This window comes from Sus scrofa, chromosome 10, assembly GCF_054392235.1.
Source record: "Sus scrofa isolate SSC_HxYL_T2T_F1_AM1 chromosome 10, Sscrofa_HxYL_maternal_Yorkshire_Landrace_v2.0, whole genome shotgun sequence".
Taxonomy (NCBI): domain Eukaryota; kingdom Metazoa; phylum Chordata; class Mammalia; order Artiodactyla; family Suidae; genus Sus; species Sus scrofa.
This window is the reverse complement of record NC_139392.1, coordinates 75,537,086-75,561,260: the sequence shown is the minus strand read 5'-3', so window position 1 is coordinate 75,561,260 and position 24,175 is coordinate 75,537,086. Positions and strand designations below refer to the sequence as shown.

Below are 24,175 nucleotides of genomic sequence, written 5' to 3'. Positions count from 1 at the left end.
AAAACAACATTGCCCCTTTTTTATTGTTCTTGTTCTGGCTCAAGTTTTTTTGTCTTTTGTCTTTTTAGGGCTGCACCCGTGGAATATGGAGGTTCCCAGGCTAGGGGTCTAATCCGAGCTGCAGCCACCAGCCTACACCAGAGCCACAGCAACGCGGGATCTGAGCCTCGTCTGTGACCTGCACCACAGCTCACGGCAATGCCAGATCCTTAACCCACTGAGGGAGGCCAGGGATCAAACCCACGTCCTCATGGATGCTAGTCAGGTTCATTACCCACTGAGCCAGGATGGGAACTCCCTGTCTGAGTCCACAACAACTTGACAGGTGTCTTTAAGATTTAAGTTTGTATAATAAATCACTAGTTCCCGGTAAACACCATTACAGCATGCAGACTTCCAGGTGACAGTAGCTGTACTTGCTAGGTCTGTAACTGGCAAAGTGGCAAATTGTATGTGCTCCATCTCTTGGGTTGGGAATAGGCTCACTGTACATTTCCCTTGATTATTCAGTAATGTTTCAAATCCCCAATAAGATTGGTGTTCTGGGGCAGTTCCATTAAGGACTGGCTTGCCTCATTATTAATCTGCACAATTCACAATCAAGGTAGATGATCAGTAGCTTCGAGTTTAATAACCTTTTTACTGTGGCTTTTTACTATGGCAGAGCAATGGTTCAAGCCATTTGTGCTTGATTCTGAAGCCACTCTTCTTTCTACTACTTTAAAATTCCATAAGAGGATGACAAATATCCTAGCTTTTGCCTAATTTAAGGGAAAGATGTAATTTAGAGTTTTAACAACTGTATTTTGAACACATTATTGTTAGAAGAGGTGATTAGTAGGAGCATTAAACCTAAGTAGTTGTTACTAAAACAATCTCAGTGAAACCATTAAATCATGGATTCAGTTACCCAGCACTGATTATAAGGGTGTCTCTTTCACTAACAGTTTTAAATTTGTATTACTTTCATCAACTATATTAATAACAGGACTCTTTATTGGGATGGTAATGGAAAGTGAAAACACTCAAGGCATTATGCAAAACGGAGCAACAGTATTTCATAGATTAGCAGAAAATTTACAGATGGTGTTTTTAAATTTGAATTTTTCTTATTTTGGGGGGTAAATAAACAGAAAACCCAATGAATTTCAGATATGACCTATGAAGTTGAATCTTAGTTTATCTGTATTTAAAAGAATGACGTTGACAGAGTTCCCATCATGGCACAGCAGAAACGAATCCAACTAGGAACGATGAGGTTGCGGGTTCGATCCCTACCCTGGCTCAGTGGGTTAAGGATCTGGCGTTGCCGTGAGCTGTGGTGTAGGCTGCAGATGTGGCTTGGATCTGGTGTTGCTGTGGCTGTGGCATAGGCTGGCGCCTACAGCTCCCATTAGACCCCCTAGCCTGGGAACCTCCATATGCTGTGAATGAGGTGCTAAAAAAGCAAAAAAAAAAAAAAAAGAATGATGTTGAAAGATTAACATATTGCAGTATGCTAAAATTTTGTTTATTAAGCAAAAGCAAGTCATTTTATTTTATTTTGACCATGCTCGTGGCATGTGGAAGTTCTCCCGGCCCGGGATCAAACCCACACATCAGCAACCCAAGCCCCTGCAGTGACACTGCTGGATCCTCAACCCATCCTTAACCTACTGTGGCACAAGAGAACTCCCCGTTATTTATTTATTTATTTAAAGAATCAGGCTACTCTGGTAATGCTGCATATCTTTCCAACAAATCACTTAAAATGTAAACCACATTTTTTATTAAAATTGAACAAGCTGTTAAAATTGCTACAGTATATCACATCTTAGGTTGCCAATATTATATTACACAAATATGTATTGTAGAGAAAGCACCAGAAGCAGTCAAGGCAGGAAAACTGTATTCATAGAAAAGAAAACCAAAACCTTAGTCCTTTTGTTTATTCCTCATTCCCGAGAGGAGTTACAGTACTGAGTGAAGGAATTTTCCAGCTGCATTTCTGAGGTCACAATTACAGCCTTAAATGATAGCCCTTGAGTTGCAGACAATCAGGTACAGATAAATTACAGTAAAATGAAATTGTACAATGTTTTCGTTATATTAACACCAAACTGAATGGTGGACTGAAATCAACAGATGAGAAAGGCAATCAAGCTCCAGGCTCACTCTTTCTCTAAAGCAATCGGGTCATTCTAGTTCTGTTGATGCATTAATTGTCATAAAGTGCAGGAACAAAATAAATAGGATGAGAAAAGCTCCGAAGACCTATATACAACTCTGAGATTAAGATAAATCACTGATTATGTTCTCGGTATCTTTTTAACACTGTGAAAGCTGTAACATACATGAAAAGCTCATTGATCCAGGCAAAACAGTACTTTTTTTGGCCCTCAGATCAATCTAGTGTTAAGGCATATGTAATGATGCTAGCTTTTTCTATAAGGCAAAGTTAGAGTAAAGGAAAAATGTATGCATTATAGGCTAAATCCAGAAACTGTCAGGTGCTGAGCAGTATTCCTGGCTTCAAAATAAGATGTATCTGTTTCATCATCTGGTTGGGGTATGAAAGGCATAGTTTGATGCTGTAGATTTTCCCAGTCCACGTCATTGAAGAGAGGATGATGTTTCAGCTCTTAGGAAAAATATCAAAACAATGTTATGACACCATTTCCAAAGTGCTCTTTTACAGGAACTAAGGTCTCATGTGAACCTTGCCCTTCTTTACTACACCCATCTCAGACATTTTATAAACAGCTCTCTCTTCAACCACATCCTTCAAAACAACACGCCCTGTGTCATTCTGTGTATCACCTGGCGTATGACAGGTGCCTCGTCTGTACTTGTCCAGTGTCCGATTTGCCTTAAGAGAAGCCTGTCTTTCTCACTGCCTGTATTTTCTCACAGAACCCCTGACTCAATGGGAGAAGAAAGTCTGGCCTACTTCCTGTTCCCCGATTCAGCTTCCACACCACTGATTTTCTAGGATCAATGCCCTATCTCTCAATCCAAACCCTTCCCTCCTGCTTCTAGTTCTCCAGTCCTTAGCATCATCACCCTGGATAACTCTGGCAGGAAGCTCATCCTCTACTCCCTTGCTTTCTTCCCTGTGCTCCATCCTTATCCTTCATGGGGATTTCAACATTCACAGGGGTGACACTTCTGATACATACTCTTCCTGCTTCTTTGATGTCTTTGTTTGCACTGACTTGCGTTTCTACAACACACCAGCTCCCCAGCAGTATGACCACATCCAAGTCTTCACTGCTTCCACTTAAAACAACCTCAACATTTCTCACCTCTTTAAATACATTTCCCTTCTATCTACTAAGATGAAAATTTGATTTTTTGATTACACTGTAGTATTAGTTGGTAGACACAGCCTCCCCTCTCCTCAACTATTCACCTCATTAGGCAACAATAAAGACGTCAGCAAAAACAAACAAACAAACAAAAATGAAGTGCCAATTAGGGCAGTAAACAAAACAAGCCACCAAATTTAAGGAAAATATCAGAAGAGGACTACATAGGAAAGAACTGCATGTCTGTATTGGCGGATGGGTTGAGAAATCAATGGGTCTATAAGTTGGTTTTTCCCTAAACTAGGAGACTAGTAGGAAAAGGGATAAAATAGCAAAAATAATTCACATTTAGCGAATTTGTCTTCATGGTTCAAAATTAATAACTGAGCATGGATTACTTTAGATTTATTTGTAGTAGTAACTCTTCTGGATGTGATGTGATGCTTCCTGATCCTCTCATCATAGCTATTTAAACTGAATCTGCAAGGGAATCTAATCTAAGATTAAACAAATAGTTGAAACAACTTTTTCTTTCTTTCTTTCTTTTTAAAGGGCCGAATGTGCAGCATATGGAAGCTCCCAGGCTAGGGGTCAAATCAGAGCTACAGCTGCTGGTCTGTACTCAGGAACTCCTGAGAATTGCTGTTCTAAAGCAGTTTTTAGAGCTCAGTTTCCAAATGTCTGCAGCTTCGGTGTTCTCGTCGTGGCTCAGTGGTTAATGAATCCAACTAGGAATCATGAGGTTGTGGGTTTGATCCCTTGCCTTGCTTAGTGGGTTACGGACCCCGCGTTGCCGTGAGCTGTGGTGTAGGTTGCAGACGCGGCTCAGATCCTGAGTTGCTGTGGCTCTGGTGTAGGCCGGTGGCTACAGCTCCAATTGGACCCCTAACCTGGGAACCTCCATATGCTGGGAGAGCAGCCCAAGAAATGGCAAAAAAAAAAAAAAAAAAAAAAAAAAAAAAAAAATACAAAGAAAAAGAGATAAACCTTCTGCCTTCACTGTGTACCCTCTCGCTCTGGTTTCTCTTTCTTCATGTACCTGCCACTAGATGGCATGATCTTACAATTATATTTGTTTATAGAACGTAAGTTCTAGAACATAAGCAAAAGGATTTCGGTCTGGTTCATCTCTAGGGTATCTCCAGTGCCCAAGTGGACAGCACTGCCTGGCACCTAGAAGTCACTCTATAGTATCTGTTAAATAAATACACTGTTGCTCTTATTGGGGGGAACACTCAGAAGCTGTTACAAATGACAAGTTACTAGTTCATTCTCCTAAATGTACCCTACTTCCCAGAGAAATGCATTTTAAGACATGATGATTAGTTATGTCTCTATGTACCTTGTTATGAAAAGGATTTTAAGGCAGCTGCTAATGAGATTTATTGGAGTTTCAAAATTAGAGTTTAAAAGTAATTGGAGGAGTTCCCGTCGTGGCGCAGTGGTTAACGAATCCGACTAGGAACCATGAGGTTGCGGGTTCGGTCCCTGCCCTTGCTCAGTGGATTAACGATCCTGCGTTGCCATGAGCTGTGGTGTAGGTTGCAGACGCGGCTCGGATCCTGCGTTTCTGTGGCTCTGGTGTAGGCCGGTGGCTACAGCTCCGATTCAACCCCTAGCCTGGGAACCTCCATATGCCGCGGGAGCGGCCCAAGAAATAGCAACAACAACAACAACAACAACAACAAAAAAGAAAAAAAAAAAAAAAGTAATTGGAGTTTCCTGCATTGGAAAAAAACTTCCAGTGCATTACAGTGCACCAGTGTGTCTTTGAGGCAACCTGGCTGTGAAATAATTCACCAAGGAGACAGATTCCATAAAAATATTGTCATCAATAATGATATCAGAAATGAAGTGGTAAGTTCCCGTCGTGGCGCAGTGGTTAACGAATCCGACTAGGAACCATGAGGTTGCGGGTTGGGTCCCTGCCCTTGCTCAGTGGGTTAACGATCCGGCGTTGCCGTGAGCTGTGGTGTAGGTTGCAGACGCGGCTCAGATCCCGCGTTGCTGTAGCTCTGGCGTAGGCCTGTGGCTACAGCTCCGTTTAGACCCTTAGCCTGGGAACCTCCATATGCCGCGGGAGCGGCCCAAGAAATGGCAAAAAGACAAAAAAAAAAAAAAAAAGAAAGAAATGAAGTGGTAAGAAATCCCAGAACAGGAAGTTTTGATTTTAAAAAATTTCCTGTATTTGTTGATGGTTAACTTTATCAGGTTCTGAAAAAAACCCAAAGGCACTGATAAGATTGTTTTGGGTACTTGCTTGAAAGTAATAAAATTCAATGGGTGAGAATCCCAAACTGATTGCACTGAATTTTAATGCAGAATTAGAACAAATATATTCACGCATACCTAAAGGGCAAAAATAAACTGAAAAAAAAATTTTTTTTTTGGTCTTTTTAGATCTGCACCTGTGGCATGTGGAGGTTCCCAGGCCAGGGGTCTAATCGGAGCTGCAGCCTCTGGCCTACACCACAGCCACAGCAACACAGGGTCTGAGCTGAGTCTGCAACCTACACCACAGCTTATGGCAATGCTGGATTCTTAACCCACTGAGCAAGGCCAGGGATCGAACCTGCATCCTCACTGATACTAGTCAGATTGGTTAACTGCTGAGCCACAATGGGAACTCATATTGTTATGAATCAACGTTCATCCCCGAGATAAATCAAGGGTAAAAGGGTTTACTAGCACAAAACCTTACCTTTCATTCCAGCTCTCTTTGTATCATCAATGGTTAAGAGTATCTCTACTGCACTTTGAGTATTATCAGATAACTTTTCTTCACCTTCAGGCCAAGGGATATCTACAAATACAAATAAACTTGTTAATCATTGCTCTGGGTAATAATACACAGAGATAAATGAATCTATTTTAATAGGAGAAAAAGAATCACCTCTTTTCAGAATATTCTGGAATACTTGTTGTGGTGTTTCATCATTGAAAGGGGGAATTCCGGTTAGAAACTCAAACAAGCAAACTCCAAGTGCCCACCAGTCTACCGCAGAACCTGGAATTTAAGAGGAAGGAGCTGAACTTGCAAGCATTTTCTACAAACGTCTGATCAACTAAAACTAAAACATGTGGCTATTTGGGCGCAATGAAGGCCCAAAGGCTCATTTCTTTTTTTTTGATTTTTGCTATTTCTTTGGGCCGCTCCCGAGGCATATGGAGGTTCCCAGGCTAGGGGTTGAATTGGAGCTGCAGACACTAGCCTACGCCAGAGCCACAGCAACGCAGGATCCGAGCCGCGTCTGCAACCTACACCACAGCTCATGGCAACGCCGAATTGTTAACCCACTGAGCAAGGGCAGGGACCCAACCCGCAACCTCATGGTTCCTAGTCGGATTCGTTAACCACTGCGCCATGACGGGAACTCCCCAGGCTCATTTCTTAAAGCTTTCTTTTGGCTTCGTAAGAAGCAAAACCCCAAATTCCCTTCCCTGAGGCAATGTAATTACTTTCTTGGAAAACAGAATTTTAAGATTAGCAATTAACATAGCTAATTCTTTAAAATTAAAGCTTTTTATTCTGTGATTTTTTTTTTTCCTGCCTTTTAGGGCCGTACTCCACAGGCGCATATGGAGGTTCCCAGGCTAGGGGTCTAATGGGAGCTGTAGCCACCGGCCTACTCCACAGCCACAGCAATGCCAGATCCAAGCCACGTCTGCGACCTATACCACAGCTCACAGCAATACTGGATCCTTAACCCATTGAGCAAGGCTAGGGATTGAACCTGCAACCTCATGATTCCTAGTCAGATTTGTTTCTGCTGCGCCATGACTGGAACCCCTATTTTGTGATTTATTAATAACCTCTGATATTCTGGATACTTATTTGTGCTAAATCCTAAAACACAATCAAGGAATGTTTTTAATCTAAAAGTTATTCTCTAAAAGAGTTCTCAATTTCACATCAGGAAACACAGACATGCAGTTGATTCTATATTGAACCCGTTTTGCAAAGAAATAAGGCAGCAACAGTAATACTGATAGGATAACCTGGTAACTAGGGAAAGCCTTACTAAAAGTGATTTAATGTAGTTTTATTCCTCTTGAGAACATAGATGGACAAATTTGTTTAACAAATAATATTAAACTGTGGCTTGAGGAGGTAATCAGAAGATAACTATTAGTAAAGAGGTAAAACTGATTTCTAAATAAAATATTCATTGGAAGCATCATTTGTATACAAAGACAGTTTATTTTGTATACAAAGATATTTTAGACAATTATTTTAAATTTGACTTGTAATCTGGTTAATACTTTTGTAAGTTGCATCTATGAATAAAATGTTTCCTAAGCAAAGGTTAATTTCAATCCAAAGATGATTGATTCAGTGTAATTTTTTTTTTTTTAACCTTTTTAGGGCTGCACCCATGGCATATGGAGGTTCCCAGGCTAGGGGTCTAATCGGAGCTATAGCTGCCGGCCTACACCACAGCCACGGCAATGCGGGATGCAAGCTGCATCTATGACCTACACCACAGCTCACGACAACACCGGATCCTTAACCCACTAAGCGAGGCCAGGGATTGAACCCGCAACCTCATGGTTCCTAGGCAGATTTTTTTCACCTGTGCCAAGAGGGGCACTCCCACCATTGCATTTTAAAACAAGTAGGAAAAAAAAAAGAAAAAAAAAAACAAGTAGGAAAGCATCATTGGATCTGCCATTAGGAAAAATAATTGCATGCATTTAGAGTGTCTTTTCATCTGTAAGCCTGTAATCCCATCTTCCCTAAAGAACACAAAGTACAGTCTATAGGTATCTATTTCCTGCTATCACCATAAAACATAAAACCACCTCAGTTAGTACACCTTTTAAGCAGCACTGAGAAAGGTTTACTCCAAGGATTAGACAATATAGACAAAATAACAGAAAAGTAGAGGGAAATCAGGAAAAGTGCATTTTTATTAATTTTACTTAGGTTAGAAATTAGGACCATTTTCCCAGCTCAGCCAAAATGTACTCACGTCAAAAACGTACATGATTTCTCCATGGATATGTCATACATACCCATACACTTGAGTCAAAGTCTAATAAGATCACATATTGGGATAAATCATTTCATCAATTACAAAATAAATCAATTATATGTGTGTGTGTGTGTGTGTGTGTGTGTGTATGTATGTATCATTAGCCAGAGATATAGTACAAAGTTATTTTATACTGGCTTGCCAATTTAAAACCCACTTCTGTAATTTCTATATTGATAATAGTAATTAACTGCAATTTTTCATGCAATGTGATCTAATTATACTTTGACTATTGAGTTAAATGTGCTTTGCCACATTACTTTATGGAGAAACTCACTCACCTGAAGTCAGAAATCCTGCATGTAAGAAAAAAGGAGTTAGGTTTATTTTATTTATTTCATTTTATTTTATTATTTTTTTGGCTGCTCCATGGCATATACAGTTCCTGGGCCAGGGATCAGAGCCGGGCTTCAGTTGTGACCTAAGCTTCAGCTGTGGCAACACCGGATCCTTAAACCACTGTGCCACAGCAGGAGCTCCATGACTGATGTCCTATTAAGAGCACAGCCCTGTGACCACAGAGGGAGGGTTGGGGCTAGGCACCTGCAAGCCAAGAAAACCCAAAGATTGCCAGCAAACCCAGAGGAAGTCGGGAAGAGGCAAGTCAGGATTCCTGTACAGGATTTAGAGGGAGCACTTCCTGTCAACACCTTGATTTCAGACCTCTAGTTTCCAGAACTGTCAGGCAATAAAATTCTGCTGTTTTGAACCACCCAGTTCGTGGTACCTTGTTAGAGCAGCCCTAGGAAACCGATACAGGTCATTTCAGAATGCAGGAAAGGAAAATCCTTCAGAAAATGAAAGAAGGGGAAGAAAAAAATCAAAGACAGAGAAAATGCCTCTTTTATTTCTTCTTCTTCTTTTTTTTTTTTTTTTTTTTTTTTTGTCTTTTTAGGGCCACACCTGTGGCATATGGAGGTTCCCAGGCTAGGGGTTGAATCAGAGCTGTAGCTGCCGGCCTATGCCACAGCCACAGCAACGCAGGATCCAAGCCACATCTGCGACCTACAGCACAGCTCACAGCAATGCCGGATCCTTGACCTACTGAGTGAGGGCAGAGATCGAACCTGCGTCCTCGTGGATGCTAGTCAGATTCGTTTCCACTGAGCCACGAGGGGAACTCCTCCCTTTATTTCTATGTTGCACTTTGAGGGACAGTTCATTTCTGGCTGGACCCTTCTGGTGAGAACATATGGAGGGTAGGCACTAAATAGGAAGAGGCTTCTGCAGCGGGATTGGAAGTGTTGGCCCAACTTGATATCCTTCAGCCCAAACTAGAATAGACCTGGGGAGTCATTTAGAACAAAGACAGTAGAGGGGGTGGAAGGCAAGGCTTCTCTGGATCATGGAGACTAAACCAGTAGGCCAAGAACACATGGTTGCACGTCTTCCTTTCCTACAATGAAGGCCATATATGTGAGACAAGAGTATTGTACCTGTTCATTTTCTTTCACCATAGGCAATCTAAGTACCAAGGAAATGCCACACAATTTATCTCAAAAAGAAAACAGAGTGATAAGTACTTCAAAAACTCAAAAGACGTGCATGCCTTACCATGGGTCCTGCCTAATAGCAGCTCAGGTGCGAGGTAGTCAGGGGTTCCCAGAATTCGCCCATCATCCACTGGGGCTGCTCCTCTTCTCACACTCTTTGGAGTTCTGTATGGAGTTCCTGACTTGGCTTGATTAGGGGTCTGCTAATTTCAAAAGAGTTTAAGAGACAATAAACATCTGAATTCCTTTTTTATAGAAACGAAAAACCAGCAAAGCTATGCTGCTAGGCATAAAAGACAGGCTCAAATCCTTGATCAGTTTTGAAAATGGTCTCATAGCTAATTATGAAAAGTCCTGATAGCTAATGAAATTCAATAGATAACATCAACTATTTCAATAAGATCTGGATATACAAGAAACAATGAAAAAATCCATAAGAAAAATTTGTTGTTGTTGTTGTTTTTTTGCTTTTTAGGGCCACACCCGAGGCATATAGAGGTTCCCAGGCTAGGGGTCGAATAGGAGCTACAGCTGCCAGCCTACTCCACAGCAACTCGGGATTCAAGCCGCGCCTGCCACCTATACCACAGCTGAGGACAATGCTGGATCCTTAACCCACTGAGCAAAGCCAGGGATTGAACTCACAACCTCATGGTTCCTAGTTGGATTGGTTTCTGCCGCGCCATGACTGGGAACTCCAGGTAGAACGGATCAATGCAAGCTTAAGAAAAGTCATGGATGGAAGGCTGTGGCCAAGGAATGAATGCATGATTAGGACAATTCATAAGATAGAACTATATATAAATAACCTCTTGTGCTTGCTGGCATTTATGTTTTTAAGATATTTCGTTGTCTCACAATGACTCTGTGGGACCAGCAGGACAGGTGTCATATTTTCATATTTTACAGACAGAGGGATCTGAAGGTAAAGACTTCTAAGTCTTTTTTTTTTTTTTTAAGGTCTGTATTCGCAGTGTACGTAAGTTTCCAGGCCAGGGGTGGAACTGAGCTGCAGCTGCCAGCCTATGCCACAGCCATGGGAACTCCCTATCTGAGCTACATCTGCAACACACGCTACAGCTCTCAGCAACACCGGATCATTAACCCACTGAGCAAGGCCAGGGATCGAACCCGCATCCTCATGGATACTAGTCTGGTTTTTAACCTGCTGAGCCACAATGGGAACTCCGGTAAGTTCTAATGAGGAAATTCAAGTCTTGTAACCCTAAATTCGGGATTTACACTTTCTATATTATGACTCTCCAAAGGAAGAAAGAAAATGAAACTTTGGTAAAGATAAAGGTTTAGTGAAAAAAAAAAAAAAAGATTTGGAATACATATTTTTCAACTTTCTCCTATAAAGAGATCATTAAAATATGTCCTTTGAAGGCAGGAAGGTAGATGGACTTTAATTTTGTATCTCAGAGTTGCTGTGATTGAGTGAAAACATGGGATATGTACATATGTGAAAGCAGAGAGAATGATATGAGTGAAGGAGGCATCAGAGTTAAGAATAATAAACATTACTCTCCGACTTACCTTTCTGTATTAAAACCTCCAATGAGCTCCAGATCCCCAACCAGGAGAACAAAACTATGTGATGAATATTACGGTGGCTAGAGTTCCCATTGTGGCTCAGGGATAACGAATTCGACTAGTATCCATAAGGACTTAGGTTCAATCCCTGGCCTTACTCGGTGGGTTAAGGATCCTGTGTTGCCGTGAGCTGCAGTGTAGGTCACAGATGTGGCTTGCACCTGGTGTTGCTACGGCTGTGGTGTAGGCCGGCAGCTGTAGCTCTGATTCGACCCCTATCCTGGGAACCTCCATATGCCATAGGTATGGCTCTAAAAAGACCAAAAAAAAAAAAAAAAAAAAAAAAAAGTACAGAGTCTAGCTGACTGGCAAGTGTCACTTTAATAGTTGATTTTTCTAAAATCTAAAGGACAAAACATGAGAAAGTGATAACATACCTGATATGGCATGTAGGACCTTTCTTTCTGAGTAGGGGTGAGAGTCATGGGGTAGGAACCACTATAGGCACACGACATATCCATTACATCTGAAGAAGTAATGCTCATTTTGGACGGTTCTGAGCTGGTGGATGCATTAATATGACTGTTAAAACTCCGAAAGGCCACCGCATTTCTTTTAGAGGTTATTGTTTTCAACACTTCTGAAGAAGGAGCTAACATTTTTGGGTTTCTGTCTTGGTGGGCAGGATTCTCATCGCCTCTTAGCAGGGTACCTTCTTGGCAGCTGGGCGATGTAGGCAGGAGGTCTTCAATTTTTGACCCTTCCAAAGAGGATTCTTTGATGCTTTTATCTGGATCTAAGGACTGCCTTCCTAATGGACTTTCCATCATGGAAATGCCAGGGAAAGATGAATCAGAGTCCATGTGAATACTTTTAGGAGTTCTATCATCATCAGAACATAGAAAACTAGAACTTAAGTAGTCCTTCTTACTATTCTTGTCACAATCATCATCCAGTTCACACATGAGGTTTTTTGCTATCATTGGGATAGGTGACTTCTCTGGGGTTTGTTGTTTATCACTAAAAGTATTGCCCATGTTCTCCTTATTAGCACAGTCGTTTTGCTGATCTCCGTACACCGACAGCTTAAGGTCCTGGACTTCAGTTGTTAAGCCTGTCCTTTGATTTGTGTAACAGTCTTTCATTTCATTACTGTGCTTATACTCTACACAATTTTTTTTATTCTGGATAATTTCCTGACAAGGACTGGAGTCAATTAACTCAAAACTTCTTTTACAACTTCTTTTCCCAAGGTGCTCTTCAGTTATCCCACTGGAATCCACAGTCCACTGACGTGACTGCCTTGTGCCAGCAGCCACGTTAATATTATTTATATCCAGTTCTCTTGCTTCCCAAGAAACATTCCCAGAGGAGCTTTCTTTAGCAAGGTTGACAGAAGAGTTTCCAGGGGCAGGAATAGCACTGCTATTATGAATGGGAGAAAGGGCTAACTCAAAATCTCTTTTATTGAAACTTTTGCTCTCTGCAGCATTTGTAGAATGTATACATGAAGGCTTTTCAGCTGTATTCCAACTCATTACTGTAGAGCCCACTGTGTTGTCACTTTCCTAAGAGGGAGGAAAAAACACTTTAAAAAATCATATAAAGCTGAGATTCTTTAACTTTTTTTTTTTTTTTGTCTTATCTAGGGCCACACCCACGGCATATGGAGGTTCCCAGGCTAGGGGTCCAATTGGAGCTGTAGCCGCAGGCCTACACCACAGCCACAGCAAGGCGAGATCCGAGCCATGTCTGTGACCCACACCACAGCTCATGGCAATGCCGGATCCTTAACCCACTGAGCGAGGCCAGGGATAGAGCCCACAACCTCATGGTTCCTAGTCAAATTCGCTAACCACTGAGCCACGACGGGAACTCCCAGATTCTTTAACCTTTTAAATTTCTGCCCACTTAAGTGGGGTAACTGACCCCATTGAATACTATGTATGCTACTTATTCTCACTTTCCAATGGACAAAAAAAAGAACAAGATAATGAAGAATTAGAAAGCAATATAAACAATTACAGTATAGATTTATATACACTATTTTGCATGAAACACTTATAAAATTTAAACCAGTTATTCTATAATATGTATTTGATATTTTATTACATGTTAATTAAATAGGACAATTTAAAAGGAATATATTCAGGCAAAATCGAGGGTCAGGCTATATTATGCATATATCTGCTATGCAATAGGGGTATGCATGATTGTTTTGAATTTCAATCACAGGGCTTGAAATATAGTTAATGGAATTAATATAGACCAAAAATATTATTAATGTGAACATGCATCACTTTGTATCATTTCATGCAAGTATAATAACACCAACCTGACAAGGATGAAGCTAAACTAATGGCAACTGGTAATAAAAATCCCCAAATAACAGGAACCTCAATAGTATCCATGAGGATATGGTTTGATCCCTGGGTTAAGTATCCAGTGTTGCCATGAGCTGTGGTGTAGCTCTCAGACAAGGCTCGGATCTGGCCTTGCTGTGGCTGTGGTGTAGGCTGGGAGCTATGGCTCGTATTTTACCCCTAGTCTGGGAACTTTCATATGCCACATGTGTGGCCCTAAAAAGACAAAAAAAAAAAAAAAAAAAAAAAAAAAAAGAAAGAAAAAGAAATGAAATATTCTAAGAGAATTTGAATATACAGGAAAGAGGAAAGTGAAGAATTCCTTGAATGCCATTCACGTAGTAGTTTCACTTTCATAAAAAATTGTAGGAAAAAGTTTAAAGCACTTCTGATCATTCCTTTGACACCTGTAACCAACGTGGGGTAAGATGAATTTCCCTCTGACCTGGCAATCCTTTTCCCATCTGGGACTGCTGTGGCAGTCGGATTCCACACTAGAGATGAAGGTGTGGGACTGACTGCTGGTGCTGGATGTTGCAAGCCTCTTCCTCGACTGGAGTAGATGGGAAGTCAGACACTTTACAGGCATCTGTGGGTGGGAGGCAAATGTTTCAAGACCTGTGGGGAAAGAGGAAAGACTGAAGCTTATGTCATACCTTCCTCAGTTCCTCGCTGATCTTGAATCTTTACAGATCATCAGGCAAAGTATTAAGTACTGCACATCAGAACTATTTCTATGTAAACATTATTTTATCCAGAAAGATGGCTCCTGCTAGGTTTTGGCATACAAGGACTGTTCTGAAAGTTAAAAAAGCCCAAACTTTAAATATTTATAAAGTAGAAATCAGAAGGGAATGAATTTATAATGAGGAAGAAATTGATTTTGAACATCCATTATCAAATTTGAGGAGTTCCTATTGTGGCTCAGTGGTAACGAACTGGCAAGTATCCATGAGGTTGGGGTTCGATCCCCACCCTTGCTCAGTGGGTTAAGGATCTGGCGTTGCCGTGAGCTGTGGTGGAGGTCGCAGACGCAGCTCGGATCTGGCTGTGGCTGTGCCTGTGGTGTAGGCCGGCAGCTGTAGCACCAACTGGACCCCTAGGCTGGGAAGTTCCACATGCTGTGGGTGTGGCCCTAAAAAGAAAAGAAAAGAAATAATTATTGATGTGCTATAAGGCTGGAATGTGACTAAATTTACTCAGTTCGATTTCTATTTAATTAAAACTGTAGGGGAGTTCCCGTCATGGCTTAGTGGAAACCAATATGATTAGCATCCATGAGGCCGCGGGTTTGATCCCTGGCCTCACTCAGTGGGATAAGGACCCGGTGTTGCTGTGAGCTGTGGTGTAGGTCACAGATGCTGCTTGGATCTGGCATTGCTGTGGCTGTGGTGTAGGCTGACAGCTACCCCTCTGATTCAACCCCTAGCCTGGGAACCTCCATATGCCATGGTGTGGGCCCTTAAAAAAGAAAAAAAAAAAAAAAAAGACCAAAAATTTCCCCAATGATCATTACGATATTATAGCTAACTGAAGAATTAGCTTGACATTTTTTTCTTTTGATTTAAAGAACTGCAACAACCCTATCAGAAATGGTGTTTACATCATGAAATAGAGGAATGCTGTAGACCATTTGAATATTTGCACTTCAAATTTTTTATTTTGGTCTTTTTAGGGCCACATCTGTGGCATACAGAAGTTCCCAGGCTAAAGGTCAAATTGGAGCTGCTGCTGCTGGCCTACACCACAGCCACTGCAATGCTGGATCCTTAACCCACTGAGCAAGGGCAGGGATCAAACCAGCATCCTCATGGATACTAGTTGGGTTTGTTATTGTTGAGCCATGACAAAACTCCACATTTCAAAATTATTAAATTGATGTTAGAAATTTTAAAATTCAAAAACATCTTGTTCCTCGGAGTTCCCGTGGCGGCGCAGTGGTTAACAAATCTGACTGGGAACCATGACGTTGCAGGTTGATCCCTGCCCTTGCTCAGTGGGTTAACGATCCGGTGTTGCCGTGAACTGTGGTGTAGGTCGCAGACGCGGCTAGGATCCTGCGCTGCTGTGGCTCTGGTGTAGGCCAGTGGCTATAGCTGCGATTCGACCCCTAGCCTGGGAACCTCCATATGCCGCAGGAACGGCCCAAGAAATAGCAAAAAGACAAAAAAAAAAAAGACAAAAAAAAACCCCCCAAAAAAACCATTTTGTTCCTCTATGACACACGTAATGGAATAAACTACGTTTTCTTTCATACTCACATGATTTTAGCAGTTTGCTAGAATAAGGAGTAATATCCTTTTGATCTATAGACATAGGACAAGTTAGTCCTTGAGAAAGCTGTGATGTTTCAGATGCATGAGTTGAAAGAATATTTGCAGGGTCTAGATTTTTTTCTGCAACTGGTGTGTGCTATTCAAAAGACAAAAACAAAAACAAATACTATGATTTATCTTCACAAAAACACCACCTAAGTGCATAGACTGTTGTAATACCTAAGTAGATAAACTGTTGAAGTAACTCAATATGCTTGGTATTTGAACTCTATTTAAATGGCCAGCATGAAAGGGGATGTTGTGTTAGTTTTTCCTTATCAAGTACTTACAAATCCCAAAGAACTGATGAGAGATAATACTTGTCCTGGGGTTCTTGAATAGTCTTGTCTAGGTTTAGCCATGGATGGTGTTGTGAGAATATCCATCATATTGATATCTATGTATGGAAAGAAAAGTATATGATAGTCTTTTAAAACTTCAACTGTCATTGACTAAGTCAATAATCATTTGTTCTGATCCTTGCCCTACTTTTCACATTATTGACATCATTTACAGTTGACCTGTGCAAGACAAAAATAGCCAGGAAAGCCATCATGCCATGAAGTAAACAAGTACAACTAAGCAAAGAAAGACAAACACATATGCTCTCTCTATATAGAGAATCTAAATAAAAGAAAAAAAAAAAAAGCTTGGAGTTCCCATCGTGGCTCAGTGGAAACGAATCCGACTAGGAACCATGAGGTTGCAGGTTCGATCCCTGGCCTTGCTCAGTAGGTTAAGGATCTGGCATGGCCGTGAGCTGTGGTGTAGGTCACAGACGTGGCTCGGATCCCACGTTGCTGTGGCTCTGGTGTAGGCCAGCAGTTACAGCTCTGATTCGACCCCTAGCCTGGGAACCTCCATATGTCGCAGGTGCAGTCCTAGAAAAGACAAAAAAAGTGAGAGACTGAATAGCATGGGGAACTATAATCAACAGCCTCTGATAAACCACAACAGAAAAGTATATAGGTGTGTATGTATATAACTGAATCTCTTTGCTGTGTGGCAGAAATTAATACAATATTGCAAAGCAACTATACTTCAATCAAAAAAAAAAAAAAAAGTAGGAGTTCCTGTCATGGCTCACTGGAAACAAATCTGACTAGCATCCATGAGAACACAGGTTCAGCCCCTGGCCTTGCTCTGTGGGTTAAGGATCTGGTGTTGCCGTGAGCTGTGGTGGAGGTTGAAGATGAGGCTCAGATCTGGCGTTGCTGTGGGTGTGGCATAGGCAAGTGGCTACAGCTCCAACTCGACCCTTAACCTGGAACTTCTATATGCTGTGAGTGCAGCCCTAAAAAGACAAAAAAAAAAAAAAAAAAAAAAAAAAAAAAATTAACCTGGTATGTGCAAACAAACAAAGCAAGAAACTACCCATCTCATAGAAACAGAGAACAGATTGGTAAGTGCCTGAGTGGGGGTAGGGAATGGGAGAAATGGATGAAGGGGGTTAAAAAGTAAAAATTTTTCTTTTCTTTTCTTTCTTTTTTTTAAATTTAGGGCTGAAGGTGCAGCATATGGAAGTTCCCAGGCTAAGAATCGAAGTGGAGCTGCACCTGTTGGCCTACACCACAGCTCATGGCAAGGCTGGATCCTTAACCCACTGAGCGAGTCCAAGGATTGAACCTGCATTCTCAAGGATGCTGGTCAGATTCATTTACAGTGAGCCACAATGGGAACTCCAAATCTTTTTTTTTTTTTTGCTGTACCCAAAGCATGTGTAAGTTCTCAGGCCAGGGATGGCACTATAACCAGAGTCATAGCAGTGACAATGCCAGATCCTTAAGCCACTGATTCATGAAGGAACTCCAAAAATTGTTCTTTAATTTAAAAAAGATAAACAAGAGTTCCTGTGATGGCTCAGCAGATTTAGGATCCTGAGTGGTCACCACAATGGCTCAGGTTCCTTCTTTGGCCTGGGAACTTCCATGTGCTGCAGTCGTGGCCAAAAAGGAAACAAAACAAAATAACCCACTGGATCTTCAGTTTCTTTTTATTTTGGCCAGCTTACTAGTGTAAAATGATTCATTGATTACTTTTTAAATTAGCATTTCTATCATTACTACTAGTGAATTTAACAAACTCTCATATATATGCATGCATGGATTCTGTGTTCATTTTCTCTATCCCTTGTTTATCAAGGAAGTGGTCATGTACATTTGAGTAAGTTTTTTAGGTATCAGCCGTTTATCATGTTGTAGCTATATTAGTTATTTTATTGATGTTTAATGGTCAGCACCATTTTCAGTAGGGATAAAAATTCCCAAGAATAGAAACTGGGTTCCCGGAGTTCCTGTCATGGCTCAGTGGTTAACGAATCTGACTAGCATCCATGAAGACACAGGTTCGATCCCTGACCTTGCTCAGTGGGTTAAGCATCTGGTGTTGCTGTGAGCTGTGGTGTAGGTCACAGACATGGCTCAGATCCTGTGTTGCTGTGGCTGTGGTGTAGGCTGGCAGCTAGAGCTCCAATTTGACCCCTAGTCTGGGAACCTCCATATGCCGCGGGAGCGGCCCAAGAAATAGCAAAAAGACAAAAAAAAAAAAAAAAAAAAAAAGCAACAAAGAAAACAGTATAAGTTAATGAAATGCAGTGTCTAAAATGTGTTGGGTAGGAGTTCCCATCGTGGCTCAGAGGTTAACGAACCTGACTAGCATCCATAAGGACGCAGGTTCGATCCCTGGCCTAGCTCAGTGGGTTAAGGATCTGGCGTTGCCCTGAGCTGTGCTGTAGGTAGAAGATGCGGCTTGGATCTCAAGTTGCTGTGGCTCTGGCCAGCAGCTACAGCCCCAATTCGATCCCTAGCCTGGGAACCTCCATATGCTGTGGGTGCGGCCCTAAAAAGGCAAATACATACATACATCCATACGTATATGCATAAATAAAATAAAATGTATTGGGCAGTTCCCAGCATGGTGCAATGGCTTAAGAATCTGACTGTAGCAGCCCAGATTGCTGCGGAGGATCAAATTTGATCCCTGGCCTGGCACAGTGGGTTAAAGGATCTGGTGTTACCACAGCTGTAGCACAGGTCTCAGCTATGGCTCAGAATCAAGCCCTGGTCCAGGAATTTCCATATGCTGAGGCTGTGGGCAAAAAAAAAAAGAGAGAAACATGTACACACACACATCCAGACAACTTTCAAAACACATTAAAAAAAAAAAAAAAAGTGCTGGATTTTTAAAAAGGTATTTTCTTGCTATTTTTCTTACCTCTATTCAAAGTAACTTTGGAAAGGCCAAAATCTGTTAGTTTAATATGACCTTCGTTAGAAATAAGCATATTGTCTGGTTTCAAATCCCTGCACATAAAAAAAGAAAAAGAGCATATAAACTAAAAAAGAGTTAGTGTTGCTTTTAGAATTACCAGTGAAAAAAAAAAAAACAGGAAGTTATAGAAGGATCAAATATTACTTATTTTCTATTTAGAGCACTCATTAGTGGCTATGAAAATGCAGAAAACAACTCTCAAAAGCAAACTAAATTTTGTATATCTGAATCTACCAGAAATTTAACTATTTAATGCCAGATTATCAAATATTCCATTAATATATATGAATTTGATTAGGTAAAATAAACCTCAAGCCAGGTCAAAAAATCATATCTACCTCTTTTCAGGAGGGTGAGATTAAGCCTTAATAGAAAAGAGCCACTTACCCTGAATATCTCTGCACAGAGCAAAACACTGTTAATCAGCTGGGATTATAAAATATACCACCTCAGTATGATGTACAGGTAAAGGCATGGAAAAAGATTCAAGTCTCCACAGTAAAATGGGATATGCATGGACAACGTAGCATATTCAAAAAACACAGGAAGAGGAAAGAAGCGTTGATGGAATTTCTAAACTCACACAAGTTATTACTAAATCTTTAGATAACCTAGATATGTGGGGTTATGCAAATATTTAAGACTCAAATACTTAATACATTATCTGATTACTTATGCTTCAAGTAACACTTTGGAGAAAAGTCAGTCTTTACCTGTGGATGATCCCATGTCTATGGAGATAGTCTAGAGCCAGTGCTACTTCAGAAATATATTTCACAGCCATCTCTTCATCAAAATAACCATATATGTGTAGGAGAGACTTGACATCTCCACCAATGAGATACTCCATTACCTTTGGTCAAAAAAGGATATAAATATTGCAAAAGAAAACCAATATGACTACTTTAAAAATATGTTATTTGATGGAGCTCCTGCTGTGGTACAGCGGGTTAAGAATCCAACTACAGCCACATGGGTCACTGCAGAGGTACAAGTTTGATCCTAGGCCTGGTGCAGTGGGTAAAAGGAACCAGAGTTGCTGCAGCTGTGGTGTAGGTAGCAGTTGTGGCTCAGACTCAATCCCTGGCCAGAGAACTTCCATATATCGTGGGTATAGCCATAAACTTTTTTAAAAACGTTGAACATTACAGTTATGCCTTTTTAGCATGGTTCTGTCTAACACAACCGTGTAAAGCAATTTCTTAAAATAAACCTCTCCCCCGATACGAAACACACACCACTTACTGTTTTTTTTTTTTCCTCTGAAGAACCCTAACGAATAGAACAGGTAAGGTACTTGGTCAAGGTCATAAAGCTAGTAAATACAAGAGCTAGAATTCAAACCCAGTACTATGAACCCAGAGACTGTAATTCTTAAGTCATTTGGGTTCAGTGATTCCTGAATGAACAAAAGAAAAAGCCAAGTTATTACTCACCAAGTATACATTGTTTGCTGACTGTAGTGAATAGTACAAATGAACAATGAAAGGACTTTTGCTTAGGGCCAGTGCATCCCTCTCAGCTTGTACTTGATGAGTCATATTTTTGTTGATCATGTCTGCTTTTTTGACAACCTGTAGGACATAACATGACAAAAGACACATCCATTTTATTTATTTATTTTGTCTTTTTAGGGCTGCACCCACAGCATATGGAGCTTCCCAGGCTAGGGGTCTAATCAGAGCTACAGCTGCTGGCCTACACCAGAGCCATAGCAACGCAGGATCCAAACTGTGTCTTCCACCTACACCACAGTTCGCAGCAACGCCAGATCCTTAACCCGCTGAGCGAGGCCAGGATTGAACCTGCATTCTCATGGTTCCTAGTTGGATTTGTTTCTGCTGTGCTAGGACGGGAACTCCCCATTTTATTTTTGACACAAAATGTTCTCAGGTTTCCAAGATGCCATCATGAAAAGAGCCAGAGAGAGAGAATACATAGTTGTTGTTTGGACTTTACACTGCCAGCAGGAAACTCTGCCAGAAAAATAGCTAATATGGGAGTTCCTGCTGTGGCACCCTGGGATCGGCAGCATCGGTGGCTTCTTGGGAGCACTGAGATGCAGGTTTGATCCCTGGGCTGGCACAGTGGGTTAAGGATCTGGTGTTGCCTAAGCTACTGCTTAGGTTGAAACTCAGATCTGATCCCTGGCCAGGGAACTCCATTTGCCTTGGGGCAGTCAAAAAAAGGGGGGAAAAGAGCTAATACGGTGAAAACAAAATAAAACTTTTAACACAGAACTGCTTATCTTGGTATCAAGTGGCAAAAGTATCACATCCCTTTTCAGAGGAAGAAGACATAAACAAATGCTCCCTGCCTGACTACCCTACTAGTAGAAAAAAATTCTTTTCTGTTGTTCTTACAACTAAGTCAAAGGATAGTAATGTTCCTAATAAAACCCAAATAATCAGGAACATAGGCAAAGAGAAATAGTAGCTAATATTATTTTTAAAATTTAAAAAAAATTTTTTTGATTCTTGGATGTTTGGAGATAGAATCAGAAAGAAGGATGTAAGATAGTTTGCTCAGGAAAAAAAATTCTTTTTTTTTTTTTTTTTTGTCTTTTCTTGGGCCGCTGCCGCGGGCATATGGAGGTTCCCAGGCTAGCGGTCCAATCCGAGCTGTAGCCGCCGGCCTACGCCAGAGCCACAGCAACGCAAGATCCGAGCCGCGTCTGCAACCTACACCACAGCTCAGGGCAACGCCGGATCATTAACCCATTGAGCAAGGGCAGGGATCGAACCCGAAACCTCATGGTTCCTAGTCGGATTTGTTAACCACTGCGCCACGACGGGAACTCCAGGAAAAAAAATTCTTAAAAATGATTAGAACTACCAAACTTAGTCTCAGATGCTGTATTACAGAAAATAACTAATTACTCCTTATAAGTGTCAAGGAAATTAGTATAGAAGCAAAACTATACCTTAAAATTGGAGCGCTAAACTGAATAATTATGTTATTTTGTCTTTTAAGGGCTACACCAGAAACATATGGAAGTTCCCAGGCTAGGGATGGAAACAGAGAGGCAGCTGCCGCTCTACAGCACAGCCACAGCAACGCCAGATCTGAGCCATATCTGAGACCTACACTACAGCTCACAGCAACTGGGGATCTTTAATCCACTGAGAGAGGCCAGGGATAGAATCTGCATACCCATGGATACTAGTCGGTTTCGGTTTTGTTACCGCTGAGCCAAAATGGGAACTCTACATTGAAAGCTCTTGAATGCTTCTGAAAGGATATATACTATTCCAAGGACAAAGGAGTATTTAGGACCTATTTCAGCTTAGTCTTTAAATAAAAGTACCGTGGAGATTTATAATGAAATGTTTGAAGAGGAAAGCCCGGTTTGTTTAATGAGGTCTTTAGGATATTTAGGTCAGAGGTTAATCTATTTCACAGGATGGTGACTACAGTTAACAATACTGCATCGTATATTTGAAAGCTGCTGAGAGAGATCTTAAAAGTTCTCATTACAAGAAAAAAAAAATTGTAGCTGGGTTGTAACGTTTGTTAACTAGATTTACCGTGTTGATCATTTCACTATGTAGACAAATAATGAGTCATTATCTTGTACACCTGAAACTAATATATGTCAAATACATCTCGATACAAAAGAAATGAGTCTACATCAAACTGATGTAATTAAAATATAATTTGGAAATACCGGTTTCAAACTTAAAGTTTCAACCTTAATCCTGGTAAAAACTTAATTACTAGTAAAAAGGATTCCAAAATTCTGGCGTCTCCTAAACCTTCACTGTGTGAAGGGAAGGGCGGGGCAGAGGCATCACCGACTTGCCCGCGCTGCCAGCCAAGTGAGAAATCATCTCGCAGGGCTCCGAAGGCTTTGGCAAGCCAAGCACCCAGTCTAGTCTCTCCGGCGGCCCTGGGACCTGCCCGATTCACGGGGCAGGAAGGAGGGCCGAAGGGCCAGACTCTTGTTTTCTTTATTCTTTGACTCTTACCTTCACCGCATACAACCTGTCGCCTTTCTGCCCCAGATACACCTTCCCGAAGGCGCCACGGCTGATGGGCTTCACTATGGTAAACTCCTCAATGGATGGAGGTCTGGGCACCGGGATCCTAGTCACACACTCCCCAGTTGCCGCGCCTCCTCCGCTCTCCATTTCGCTGCCGGCGGTGGGCTCCATTGCAGGCCCCCCAGGATGCAAGACCGCAGCAGCGCCTAAGGCCCCTGCTAGAGCCGCAACTCCCGCCAATTGGGTTCAAAGTAAGGCTCCGCCCAAGCCGCGCGCCGGCCGTGACGTCATCCCGTCACCGCTCCCACTCTCGCCAAGCCCAGCGCGGCCTCGCTCCCGTCACCGCCCCTGCGTCGTTGCGTGAGCCTTTGGGCGTGAGGGCGGGGCAGCTGAGAAATTCCTGAGTCAACCGCTGACTCTTCCAGAGTGGTCGCGGTCCACTTATTTTATTTGTGATGACTCCGGAGGGCAAAATTATTGAGAGCAGGGAGAAGAGAGCATGGGAGCCTGAATCTGAATCGCAAGATTTAAGTTTTCTCCCGCCTTCCATCTGGTGGGACCCTGCTCTCATCCCGCTTAAGAAAAAAAAAAAATCCTAAGAACTACCACCCGCGGAAGAAACGTAAACCAGTTCGGTCTCGTCAGTAATACCCAGGCCAGTGACAACACAGAATGTGGAGAAACTGGATGAGCAGGAAGCCCATGACTGCCCTGTAATTTGACATTTTAACAGAATGTATGTAACTTGCCTTTCTGAAGCAGGATGAGTTTTTGATTTATTGTGGGCAAGATAAGGAGGACTAAATTGTAACAAAAGTGCTTATGGCTCGAGGCCCAGTCAGAACAGAATATATTGGAAGTATTGATAAGGAAGCTGGAGAAAGATTTGACA

The 24,175-nt window shown here is 41.6% G+C and overlaps 1 protein-coding gene across 5 annotated transcripts; it reads right to left on the bottom strand.

The window, feature by feature from the left end:
• Positions 1-1,745: 1,745 nt before the first annotated feature.
• MASTL (microtubule associated serine/threonine kinase like) lies at positions 1,746-23,521 on the bottom strand. 5 transcript variants are annotated; one of them, XR_014818009.1, is made up of 12 exons: positions 23,269-23,521; positions 20,737-20,874; positions 20,014-20,153; positions 19,244-19,332; positions 16,321-16,427; positions 15,977-16,127; positions 14,161-14,333; positions 11,790-12,920; positions 9,878-10,019; positions 6,181-6,294; positions 4,196-6,090; positions 1,746-3,871 (listed from the first exon to the last, which is right to left on the bottom strand). XR_014818009.1 is itself a non-coding variant. In XM_005668130.4 (12 exons), the coding sequence occupies exons 1-12, from the start codon at positions 23,452-23,454 to the stop codon at positions 2,463-2,465; spliced, it is 2,628 nt and encodes an 875-aa protein (XP_005668187.3). In that variant the 5' UTR covers positions 23,455-23,521; the 3' UTR covers positions 1,746-2,462. The 5 variants fall into 5 exon arrangements, 4 of the variants coding, with proteins under 4 accessions (XP_005668187.3, XP_003130803.3, XP_084836520.1 ...); XM_005668130.4 differs by having other exon boundaries at positions 1,746-2,620; positions 5,989-6,090; positions 9,878-10,016; XM_003130755.5 differs by having other exon boundaries at positions 1,746-2,620; positions 5,989-6,090; positions 23,269-23,476.
• Between the last annotated feature and the right edge of the window lie 654 nt (positions 23,522-24,175).

Excerpts from the sequence above, each read along its gene's own strand:
- MASTL (XM_003130755.5), bottom strand. The coding sequence starts at position 23,454 with ATGGAGCCCACCGCCGGCAGCGAAATGGAGAGCGGAGGAGGCGCGGCA. Across the intron at positions 16,428-19,243 it reads CAAAGTTACTTTGAATAGAG|ATATCAATATGATGGATATT; the intron begins GTAAGAAAAATA and ends TTCCATACATAG. Across the intron at positions 14,334-15,976 it reads TAGCAAACTGCTAAAATCAT|GTCTTGAAACATTTGCCTCC; the intron begins GTGAGTATGAAA and ends CTTTCCCCACAG.